Source organism: Balaenoptera borealis, assembly GCF_965194805.1.
Source record: "Balaenoptera borealis genome assembly, chromosome: 1".
NCBI classification, from domain to species: Eukaryota; Metazoa; Chordata; class Mammalia; order Artiodactyla; family Balaenopteridae; genus Balaenoptera; species Balaenoptera borealis.
Window position 1 is genome coordinate 128,492,864 of NC_138860.1, and position 13,245 is coordinate 128,506,108.

Below are 13,245 nucleotides of genomic sequence, written 5' to 3' on the forward strand. Positions count from 1 at the left end.
TTTCTTTGCCTGAGCTAGATAGAGGAAGCAGCATTTTCAATCTTAACTATTTATGTAAAGACTTAGTTTCCATTCACTAAGGGAAATACAATCCCTTCAACTCCTCAATAGCCAAGAATTCCAGATATTTCTCTACTTTCACTATAGGAAAAATGAATACAACTCCGTGAGGTAGAATAAGATTATCATATATTGATCCATCCATCTATTTGATACACTGATTGATCAACTATCAGTTTATTATTTAAATGACAGTTATTGAATATCTATTATTATCTATATTCCAGACCCTATAACTTGCATTCATGACTACGGGGGCATACAAAAATGTCATCCTGACATGATAATGAAAGTCAAAAAGCTCAGTCTTACAGTGAAACAGACATGTTTACAAGCAACTGATTAATCATGAAAAGTCCCATAAGAGGGATATAAAATGTTCAGAGGACAGAAAGTTCACTTCCAGCTTGTGTCAAGAAAAGCTTAAATAGGATGGAGTATTTGAAATGAATCTTGATGGATAGAAGAGCCTAGAAGGGAGGGCATTCCAGATGGAAGAAACAGAGAGAGCAAACACATTAAAAAGTATGGTACACAATCAGGTCAAAATGATGAAATGACAAGTAATTCAATGTGGCAGAAATGTACGTTATAGTTAAATTGAGTAACGTTATATAACACTGAGGTAGTAAACAAAGGGAGATCATAAAGCAGTAGTTAACAAACTTTAGTTTGCTTAAAAATCATCTGAAGACTGGTTAAAAACGTAAATCCTTGAGCCACAGGAGACCCTTGAAAATCTGGGATGGTACCCAGTATCCCAGGTGATTCTAATGTAGGTAATCCTCAGATTACATTTTAAGAAATAATCATAGAAGACTTTCAACATTAGGCTAAGGAGTTCAACTTTTATTTGGTAAGAAACAACTGAAAATTTCTGAGCAGGAAACAACATAAGAACTATGCATTAGAAGAAAATCTGGTAGAAGTATGTAGGATGGGTTGGAAAAGAGAGAGAACCTACTGCTTAGTCCTAATGAGAGGTAATTAAGAAGAAGGATTCATAGCTCTGATGGGTCACTGGGAGATCTGAAAGTGAAGAGATGAGAAGATTTTTCAAAAGATGATAAATTTAATTTTGAACCTACTGAAGAGTGAAAGCATAAATTAAGATTTCAAGAAGAAATATGAATAAAAATATATAGATTCAGAGTCAAAAAGAAATGAAAATGGAGGCTGAGGAAAGGTGAGATCACCAAGAGTATAGAATTTTAAACAAAGAAACAATGGTAAAATCTTAGGAATACTTCTATTAGGTAGGTGGAATAATATAAAGCACTAGTGAAGAAAGGAAAGAAGTGATAATCAAAGAGGTAGGAGAATGAGAACATCCAGGAGAGGACAATTCCACAGTAGTCAAGACAGGGAAGAATTATGAAAAGGGAAAGAAGGGTAGTGCCAAACGCCATAGAGGGAACAGGGAAGATGAGAAGTGAAAAAAAGGCCATACGATTTTATGAATAGTTAGTATTTAAGAGGAAACTTTCTGTAGAGTGATGACAAGATCCAGTTTGCAAGTGGAAAATGGAAGAAGCAAGTATAGATTACTCTTGGGAAACTGGCAGTCAAAGGAAGAGAAATATAGTTTGAGAAGGTAAAAGAAAAAAAAGGATTTATTGCGAAAAACCTAACCATATTCATAGGAAAAAAAAAAAGCCACTGGAAAAAACACTAAGGATGCAAAGAGAAGAAAAGAAACTGATGAAGAAACTGATCTTAATCGAGATGGAAAGAAGGTAGAAAAGTTAACCTTAAAAAGGTTGAAAGGTAATCTCTTCCTCTGAGATAGGAAGGAAGAGAAATAGGTGAAAAACGAAATTCCAAAATAGAATTCTGAAGGAGGAAAAGGTTCAAGGACTCATCAGGATGACCTCAAGTCTCTCAAAAAGTATAGGAGGTAAATTTTTTTGTAGAGAGTAAGGTTATTGAGGGCTCAGGAAGAGTAGAAACATTTTGAAAGAGTTACTATAAGAAACCGCATAGATTAATGGGAGAGAAGAAAAAACTATTCAGTAAAATATTCAATCAAAGTTAGTATACACTAATTTGCAGTGGCTAAAATTAGCCTGAATATATTTTGAGCAGCATCAGGAAATCCAAAACCTAGAAGGCTACTGCAGAGGTTGCCCATAATTGGAATTTGGCAAGAGGAATTCTGAAGAACTAGGTAATGAGAGGTTCTTTAGAAGTGAAGCACTGCCAAAATTACTGGCGAAGGAATTCCAATGGAGTAGTTAGGCAAGTAAAGTCATAAAAGCAGTCTAGGAGGTCAAAAGACTGAGGAATGCAAAAGAAAAATTGAAGGCAGGTTAAGAAAGAGTGAAAGACACAGGAAACTGTTAATACTGAAGAAAATTTCATACTGCACATAGCTTAGTTTACTGAACACACTGGATTCTTAAAACAATATAAGGCAACCTGATGTAAAAAAATTAAAAAAGATTTCCAAATTTTCAGTTAACAGATGTGAATTCAGTGTTGGATCTACTGCTTCCTAGCAAATCACTTAAGCTCTATGAACCTCAGCTGTAAAAATGCACATAAAAATAATACCTTTATTATTTATCTTTTATTAGACCTAACTGCTTCATGAAGAGTTATGAGGCTTATATATGATAATGGATAGAAGAGCTCTGAAAACTATTTAAAAAGACATGAAAATGTTGTGCATAGTGATTTTTATTTTTAATGCTTACTTTATAGAGATTTCTTTTCTTATCATAAAGTCAGTGTAGCAACAAGTAGGAACTGAACTGTTTAACTTTTGTCTCCTATCTTATTAGTAGGTATGCTGCGAAAAGTTATAATAGATCAAACCAAAAAAGTTTTGAGAAGTAAAAAGGATTTTCTTTATCTAGGAATTAGGTTTTTGTTTTAAATATTTTAATTATTAATTATGTATATGTAGCCCCAAGGCCATAATAAAAATGTACACTAAAAGTATTTTCTTGAATTTGAAAAACAATTCTTATTGCTAAAGAGTTTCTTACCAAAATTTGTCTGGTTATTTGACTTGTGATTTCTTTGGCATCCAAGACAATTGATGATGGGAGTGATGACACCTCTGCAGCTTTTAATCCTAAAATTATCAAGAATGGGGCTTCAATATTATTATTGCTGGTTTTGTTAAGTTTGTTTTAATCAGTATTAATCTTTTCTTCACAGATTTAAATTTCTTTTCTTAGGTATTTATGAACTACTTAATTCTCAAAATTAAGTTTCCCTAAGTTCTGGATGACAACTTACCAATTATGAGATTTAATTACTTGCTAAGACATGTAAGACAAATTAGAATATCAATTACCTCTGAAGATACCTCTGAGATAGCAGAAAACATGATAGGGAAAGGAAAAGAGGTAATAAAAAAATCAAATAGTAGTAATAACATTGAAATTCCAACTACAAATTCAGTTGGTTTATAGGTCAAAGGACATACGGGTTTTTCAGTGTAGAAGAAAGTGTAGTCAGAGATAAGCTTACAGCTGAATATTCATCTATCTAGCAGATCAACAAGGGAGGAATTTCTCCGAAGACATAATGGTAGGTGACTACTCTTCATGCAAATTCAAATACCAACTAGTATTCTCATGTTCCCAGATTTTTATTGTGTAAATGCCTTATAGGCTTTCTACTATGTGCTAATAGTTTATTTATTGCTTTAGAGGCAACAGAAGCAACACTAACATTTATTTAGAAGTTACTAATTGCTAGGCACTATGCTAGGCAGTTTGTATTTGACAATTCATTTAATCTTCACAAATCCACATATATCACCATTTAATAGATGAAAATGAGGCTTATAAAGATTAAACATCTGATACAAATTAAGTTATCCATTTGATTTTCCCATTTCAAATAGCAAAACAAAGATGCTATTTTTACCCTCACAAAGGTCACATTCATAGCTAAAATAATTTTTGGAACTTTATATGTAAAATTCAACTGAAAATTCCCTCAATCTGTTCAACTTTACATGTCACAAAATGATTTAGATAGAAAATATCTAACCAAGTTTATGAACACACATAATTTAGTAATACATTCCATTTTAAGACTTAAGATTTAGTTATCAAGTTCCCTGAATCTGAAGAAAACAGAAGGATGATGCTACTGAAAGAGTGTCTAATAAATACATAATTTTCAATTCATTATATAACTTGCACATATAAACTAATTACATTTTTCTAAGGATAGAAACTACTTCTGGGACTTTCATGTATTGTAATTCTACATAGTTACTGTTAATATGTTTTAAAATAAGCTTAATATATATAAAATGTGAGTTTGACATAGAAAATACAGTCTTAGATCATATAAGCACTCAAAAGAATGAGAAGGAAAGTTGCTTAGACTGACAGTCAAGTAAAGAGAAGAAAGTTTGTCTTATGAGAATATGTAGTGTTTCAGTGTATATATATAATTTCTATATGCAATACCATAATTTTTTTCTTCTGTAAATCCCTTAGAAAGTTTGTAGGTATATAAGATTGCTTCTTTATTTCTTGAGGTGTTCTTTACATGTTGAACTTCAAAATGCACGTTTTCTACATTAGGATATAGAACATCTATATGGCATAGTTCCAGGAAATGTGTAGCAAACAGTGTAAATGCCTAGAATAAACAACAATGAATATCAGTATTTTTAAATGAACTAGAAAATTTTATTTTAACTATTTAAACATAAATTTTTAGTTTAACCTTCTAAGTAGCTTAGCAGAAATGCAGAAATGAAACTGATGAACTTTGAGGCTAACATGGTCAATTCATCTTAAAATATTTTGAAATTTTATATTCAATGAAGACAAAATATTTATTATGATTACACACACACGTATGTTACGTTATGGGAAAGAGAACAAATGCCAAAATCCTAAAAAAAAAAAAAACCCTGAAGATAGTGAAAGGATGAAGTTTACCAGAAATAAAGCTATTAACTGAGGTAATCACTTATTAGAGAAGTAATCCACAAATGATATCATAACATTTCCCTCAACTTTTAAAAACCTTTACTTTAAAACTAGCTTCCTTCCATATAAGTAGTTTTGGGAAAGTGAAATCAATGGATTGTCTTAGGTATTTGAAATTGCAAAGGTTTTTGCTTTTATATTTGCATTGTGTTTGGGATAGGTACTTAAGGGGAAAAAAGGTTGAGGACACCGCTTAGTACAATGATTCTTAAACTTTAGTAATCCCCTGGGGAGCTTGTTAAAGATGCAAATTCTTGGTGCTTATCCCCCTCACATTCTCACAATCAGCAGTGTAATTTAGGGCCCCAGGAAACTGCATTTTCCCTAAGTACTTTAGGTGATTTTGATGAAGGTGGTTCAAGTGACTTTTGACCAGCACAGTGGCTTCCTGCCCAGAGTTACTGAAGCAGAAGGAGATATGACTCTAACTCGTTATGTTTTAAGATACAAGTGAGAAACTAAATAGGTGATTAGTGGAACTTTTAAATATTAAGACATTAAAAAGAAAATATCTGACTGGCAAATGGCTATCAACTATGGAAAGGGGGTCAGAGGAAGGAATGGTTTTGTATATGACAGAAAAGTAATAAATCTCAAAAACTACTAAACAAATCAAAATGTGGTATAAAACAAACCAAATTTATAAAGCAACAGGAAAATAATTAGAAACCCAGTAAACTATCAGTATTTAGAAGCTAGAGACCATCCATGTTCATAATAACAATAATGTCCTCAAATTTTATATATCAAATCAATCTATTCTAGTAACTCTGTAAACTCTATTTCGGGTTAATTCGATTTAACAAATAATTATTCAGGACCTTTATATTGCAAGGATTGTGCTAGACACTAATGATACTAGGTTAGAAATTAGGCTCCTTAAAAGTAAGTAGCAATAATTATATTTTTACTATCAAGCCAGCTGCTTCAGGATGGTGGGGAACATGATAAGACAAGTGAATTCCATGAACAGGGGCCCACTGCTGCATTGCATTTGTTATGAAGTGAGTTCCTTAATCAGAAGCAATTCTGCAATTCTGTGTGGAATACTGTGATGGTGGATAAAGCATTCTGTTAAGTTCATGGGTGGTAGTTTTTGCAGAAGCCACATATGCAGGGAAGGCAACTCTGTATCCACAGTACGTATCTAGTCCAGTAAGAACAAGTTGCTGCCCTTTTCGTGATGGAAGTGGTCCAACATAATCAACCTGCCACCAGGCAGCTGGCTAATCATCTTGGGGAACGGTGCTGTATCAGAGGCTCAGTGTTGGTCACTGCTGCTGGCAGACTGGGCACTCAGGGATGGCTGTGGCCAGGTTGGCCATGGTGAGTGGAAATCTATGTTGCTGAGCCCATATATAACCTCCATCCATGCTACCATGGCCACTTTGTTCATGAGCCCCTTGGGTGACGGCAGGGGTGGCTGAGGAAAGAGGCCGACTGATATCCACAGAACAGGTCATCCTATCCACTTATTAAAATCCTCCTCTCCTGAGGCGACTCTTTGGTAAGTATTCACATGGGACACAAATATATTTACATTTTTTTTGCTTATTCAGAGAGATTTATCCACATCCCTCTTCCTCAAACATCCTTGTTACCAATTTTCCAAAAATGTTCCAAGTCTCAGCCAGACCACTGGCCACATCACACAACCGGCCATTTCTCCTCACAAGCAAAATAACAACCAGGTACAGTGCTTCAAGTTCTGCCCAATCAGACAATTTTCCTTCACCAATGTCCTTCAGGGACTAGAAAGGGACTACAGTGCTAGAGCTGTCCACTTTTGGGTGGCACCTGAATATCATACAAAACGATCTGTAAACAAGGTAAGTCTTCTCTTCCCGTCAACTCTCTACGAGGCCACAGGTACAAGGTGAAAGAAAGTAGTGTAGTAGGAGTGGGGACCATGAGTACTTGGGCCATGTCTTCATGTAACTTACTTGTGCCTTCAGGGACTTCTCAGGCCCAATCACGTATATACCCCTTCCATTTGATGATGGAGTGCTGCTGTGCGTGCCCAACGCTATGGCTGGTGGATCAGATAACACCCAGCTCATGATGGGCAGCTCAGGTAACATGGTAACTTGGTGGCCCATGGTTAATCATTGTGTCTCTACTAAGGCACAGTAGCAGGGTATGAGCTGTTTCTCAAAAGGACAGTAGTTATCTACAGAGGATGGCAGGGCTTTGGGCTTTGCTCCAAAATCCTAATGACCTGTGCTACAATTCACCTACAGAGGGCCTGCCAAAGGGGCCAAACAGCATCTCTTATCTGTCACTGATACTTCAAACTCTATTGGATCTGCTTGATCATATGGCTTAAGTAGCAGAGCAGCTTGCAAGGCTGAACCTGTTGCAGAGCCTTCTCCTGCTCTGAGCCCCATGCAAAACTAGCAGTATTCAGGTCACTTGGTAAATGGGCTGGAGTAACACATCCAAATGAGAAATAGGTTGCTTCTAAAATCCAAAGAGGCCAACAATGTATTTTGCCTCTTTTTAGCTGTAGGAGGGGCCAGGTGTAACAACTTATATTTCACCTTAGAAGGGATAACTCAACATGCCCCATGTCACTGGACTCCTGGAAATTTCACTGAGGTAGAAGGCCCCTATACTTTTTCCCTTTTTTACATTTTTAAAAAATTGAAGTTAGTTAATTTACAATAGTAAATAGTTAATTTACTATATTGTGTTAGTTTTAATTGTACAGCAAAGTGACTGAGTTATACACGTATGTATATTCTTTTCCAGATTGTTTTCTATTATAGGTTATTATAAGATATTGAGTATACTTCCCTGTGCTATGCAGGAGGTCCTTGTTGTTTACCTATTTTATATACAGTAGCATATATATGTTAATCCCAAACTCCTGATTTATGTCTCTCCCAACCCCTGCTATCCCTTTGGTAACCCTAAGTTTGTTTTCTGTCTGTGAGTCTATTTCTGTTTTGTAAATAAGTTCATTTGTATCATTTTTTTTTAGATTCCACATATAAGTGATATCATATGATACTTGTCTTTCTCTGACTTACTTCACTTAATATGATAATCTCTAGGTCCATCCATGTTGCTGCAAATGGCATTATTTCATTCTTTTTTATGGTTGAGTAGTCCACTGTGTGTGTATATATATATATACCACATCTTCTCTATCCATTCACCTGTCTATGGACATTTAGGTTACTGCCATGCCTTGGCTATTGTATATAGTGCTGCTATGAATACTGGGGTGCATGTATCTTTTCAAATTATAGTTTTCTCTGGATATATGCCCAGGAGTGGGATTTGGTGGATCATACAGTAGCTCTATTTTTAGTTTTTTAAGGAACCTCCATACTGTTCTCCAGAGTGGCCACACCAATTTATATTCCCACCAACAGTGTAGGAGAGTTCCTTTTTCTCCACACCCTCTCTAGCATTTATTATTTGTAGACTTTTTAATGATGGCCATTCTGACTAGTGAGAGGTAATATCTCATTGTAGTTTTGATTTGCATTTTTCTAATAATTGGCAATACTGAGCATCTTTTCATGTGCCTGTTGGCCATCTATACGTCTTCTTTGGGGAAGTGTCTATTTAGATCTTCTGCCCGTTTTTTGATTGCGTTGTTTGTTTTTTTGATATTAAGCTGTATGAGCTATTTGTATATTTTGGAAATTAAGCCCTTGTATGTAGCGTCATTTGCAAATATTTTCTCCCATTCTGCAGATTGTCTTTTTGTTTTGTTTATAGTTTCCTTTGCTGTGCAAAAGTTTTTAAATTTAATTAGGTCCCATTTGTTTATTTTTGGTTTTATTTCTATTACTCTAGGAGACAGATCCAAAAAGATATTGCTGCAATTTATGTCAGAGAGTATTCTGCCTATATTTTCCTCTAGGAGTTTTATAGCCTTACATTTATGTCTTTAACCCATTTTGAGTTTATTTTTGTGTATGATGTTAGAGAATGGTCCAATTTCATTCTTTTACATGTAGCTGTCCAATTTTCCCAGTACCACTTATTGAAGAGACTGTCTTTTCTCCATTATATATTCTTGTCTCCTTTGTCATAGATTACTTGACCATAGGTGCGTGGGTTTATTTCTGGGCTTTCTATCCTGTTCCACTGATTGGTTTTTGTGCCAGTACCATACTGTTTTAATTACTGTAGCTTTGTAGTATAGTCCAAAGTCAGGGAGGTTGATTCCTCCAGCTTCGTTCTCCTTTCTCAAGATTGCTTTGGCTATTTGGGATCTTTTGTGTTTCCATACAAATTAAAAAATTCTTTGTTCTAGTTATGTAAAAAATGCTATTGGTAATTTGATAGGGATTGCACTGAATCTGTAGATTGCCTTGGAGTACAGTCATTTTAACAATATTGATTCATCCAATCCAAGAACAGGGTATATCTTTCCATCTGTTTGTGTTGTCTTCAATTTCTTTCATCATCTTCTAACAGTTTTCAGAGTACAGGTATTTAGGCCCCTGTACTCTTGTTGGATTTATCTCCCCTTTCTGACACACAGATGTCTTACCAATAAGTCTAGAGTAGTTGCTACTTTGTTCTTACTAGGTCCAATCAGCATAATGTTATCAATGTAATGGACCAGTGTGATATCCTGTCAAAAGGAAAGTAATCAAGATCCTTACAAACTAGATTATGACGGAGTTGGAGAGCTGATATACCCCTGAAGTTGGACAGTGAAGGGGTACTGCTGACCTTGCCAGCTGAAAGCAAACTGCTTCTGGTGATCTTTATTGACAGGTATGGAGAAAAATGCATTGGCTAGATCAATTAGCCACATACCAGGTAACACGGGATATGTTAATATGCTCAAGCAATGAAACCTCATCTGGTACAAATAGCTGCAATTGCAGTCACCACCTGGTTAAGGTTACAATTATTCATTGTCATTCTCCAAGGTCCATCTGTCCTCTGCACAGGCAAAATAGATGAGTTAAATGGGAATGTGATGGGAATCACCACCCCTGCAACTTTCAAGTCCTTGATGGTGGCACTAATGTCTCCAATCTCTCTAGGAATGGGGTACTGCTTTGGGTTACTATTTTCCTACATAGAAACAGTTCTAGTGGCTTCCATTTGCTCTCTCCTACCATAATAGTCCTCACTCCACAGGTCAGGGAACCAATGTGGGGATTTTACCAGCTGCTGAATACACATATCCCAATTATACATTCCAGAACTGGGAAAATAATCACAAGATGGGTTGCATACCCATCGGGCTCACTGTAAGATAGATCTGAGCTATAACTCCATTAATCATCTGACTTCCATAAGCCCTACCCTGACTGGTAAACCACAGTGATGTTTTGGGTCTCTGTAATTAGAGTCAGTTCAGAGCCAGTGTCTAGTAGCCCTCAAAAAGCCTGATTATTTCCTCTTTCCCCAATGCACAGTTACACTGGTAAAAGGCTGTAGGTCCCTTTGGAGAAGGCTGGGAGAAAAATTAACAGAATACATTTTTGGAGTGTACCAGAGTCCCTCCTCCAGGGGACCTGGCTTCCCCTTCATTTAAGAACTTCTAGATCTGTAAACTGGCTCAGATCTAGAAATTGGCTGAGGGGCCCTGACTCTCTTTTTTATGGTTCAGGCTAGACTTTTGTTCACCTGACCTAAAACTTTTCCACTTATACAGATCACATAAGAATTTAATAAGCTTCCTTTCTATTTCACTTCTAGGGACACCACAATCAACTAGTCAATGCCATATGACTGCCCAAGTCAAGACTATTCTGATTGCTGCTTGGACTCTGCTGTCTGTTTTGGTAACCACGCCTGTCTTGCCTTTGGTAGTAGAGTACCATCCGTTGGTACATCCTGCCACGGCAAGATCCAATTACTCCCACTGTATTTAGGTTTCCCAATTCAGTGACTGCAGTTTCCACTGTAAGATCTGGCCTACAGAGAAGAGTGATCACAGAGCTCTTTAAGGATGTTGGGGCTCTCCTCACAAATTTACTTCTCACAACCACAGTGAAAGGTATGTCTTCTGGACCCTTGCAGGGTAGGTGAGTAGGTCTTAAATGACAAATCCATAAAATTCCAATCTCCCTAAGCCTCTGAATCTTTTCCTTTACATTAAACCAAGGCAGATACAGCATTTGCAAGTCGCTCACTATGGGCTACCTTTTGGTTCATGCTTCAACTAATGAACCAAACATCCTGAGCTGCAACATGAAATTCAAGACCTCTGCTTAATGAGTACATATCAATAAATTTGGCCTTATCCAACTTCATGTTCCTTCCATCATTATCCCACATCCTTAATATTCAGTTCCATACATGTTCCCCAGATTTCTATCTGTATTTATTAGAAAACTCAAGTAGTTCTTTTGAAGTGTAGTGTACCTCATCATGGGCCACACTTCATACCTCACCTTTACGGGCCTGCTGGGATCTGAATCTATTTATAGTTTAGAAGCAAAGAAGGATGGTAAGGGTGGATCCTGAGGAGAATTAGCATTGTCTTACATGGCAACTGCCTTAGGGGAAGTCATTACAGTTTCTTCAGACAAAGCAGACTTAACCCCCTCATATGGGCTGGAGATGCTACTCACACTGAGGGTAGAGAAGCCTCTTCCACTGGCAAAGAAGACGCATTAGAACTTAGAGGTTCAATGTCCCCAGCTTTATTAGAGTCTTCCCACATGTCTCCATTCCAACCTTCAGGATCCCATTCCTTCCCAATCAATGTTTTGACTTTAAAAATAGAATCGCTAGTAAGTGGCTGGGAGTTCAACTTGCATTGTAATTCAGCCAGTCAAAGAATGAGATTCTGGGTTTGATTCTCAGTAACCTCAGGCTATAGAAGATAAGAGTCTCCTTCAGGACACACATAGAAGCTTTCAGGTCATTTAGGCACGGATTTACTCAGGAATTTGAATTCCTGAACTCATCTTTTCTTTCCCCACTTTGTTCAGCAAATTAGAAGCAACCAGCCAATCTCATTATATTTGTTAGTTTGCCAAAAACGTTTGAAAGTATCATACACACGGTTACCCAGCTCCTTGCTTCTTATAAGTGGTTGATTAAAAATATCCAATGGTGTGCCTTTCCTGGTGACGCAGTAGTTAAGAATCCACCTGCCAATGCAGAGGACACGGGTTTGAGCCCTGGTCCAGGAAGATCCCACATGCCATGGAGCAACTAAGCCCGTGCACCACAACTACTGAGCTTGTGCTCTAGAGCCCGTGAGCCACAACTACCAAGCCTGTGTGCCACAACTACTGAAGCCCGCGCGCCTAGAGCCTGTGCTCCGCAACAAGAGAAGCCACCGCAATAAGAAGCCCGCACACCACAGTGAAGAGTAGCCCCCACTTGCCGCAACTAGAGAAAGCCTGTGTGCAGCAACAAAGACCCAACGCAGCCAAAAATAAATAAATTAATAAATTAATTACTAAAAAAATTTAAAAAGAAGAATATCCAATGGTGATATTTTGCATATTTCTATTGCTAGATCACACTATGGACTACCAGTGCTTTCTTTACGACTGGAAATAGAGTCATTAGTATCTTTAAATCTAATTAGCTTAGAAAATCGATTCCAGAACTAACTCAAAACATTCATCCTTAAAATTTTGTTCCCCTAGAACCACTCTTGATATTAAAATCTGTATTAGTCAGGGTTCTCCAGAGAAACCAAATTAACAGGATATATTTGTGTGTGTGTGTACGTGGGTGTGTGTCTGTGTCTCTGTCTGTCTGTAGAGAGAAAGAGAAAGATTTATTATAAGGAATTGGCTCACATGATTATGGAGACTGACAAGTCCCCAAATCTGCAATCATCAAGCTGCAGACCCAGGAAAGCTAATGATGTAGTTTCCACTCCAAGTCTAAAGGCCTGAGAACCAGGAGGGTCAACGGTGTAGTTCTAGTCTAAATGTTAGCATACTCAAGACCCAGAAAGAGCTGATGTTTCAGTTCCAGACTAAAGGCAGGAAAGAACCGATGTTCAAGACTGAAGGTAGTCAGGCAGGAGTTTCCTCCTACTCCAAGGGGTCAATCTTTTCGTTCTATTCAGGTCTTCAACTGGGCCCCACTCAAAAGTGACTGGCTAAGGCTCACCCACATTAGAAAGGGAAATCTGCTTTACTCATTCTACCAATTCAAATTCTAATCTCATTCAGAAACACCCTCACAGATACACCCAGAAAATGTTTGACCAAATGTCTGGGTACTCCATAGACTAGTCAAGCTGACATATAAAATTAAGCATCAC

At 37.0% G+C, this 13,245-nt stretch overlaps 1 protein-coding gene across 2 annotated transcripts in view; it reads right to left on the reverse strand.

The window, feature by feature from the left end:
* MSH4 (mutS homolog 4) overlaps positions 1-13,245 on the reverse strand; it is a 93,337-nt gene that overhangs the window by 3,991 nt on the left and 76,101 nt on the right. For both annotated transcript variants that reach the window (XM_082355072.1, XM_082355071.1), the window contains 2 exons: positions 4,497-4,671; positions 3,051-3,139 (listed from right to left, as the gene is read on the reverse strand). In XM_082355072.1, the coding sequence (XP_082211198.1) occupies positions 3,051-3,139; positions 4,497-4,671 (264 nt within the window). The remainder of the gene's footprint in view (positions 1-3,050; positions 3,140-4,496; positions 4,672-13,245) is intronic.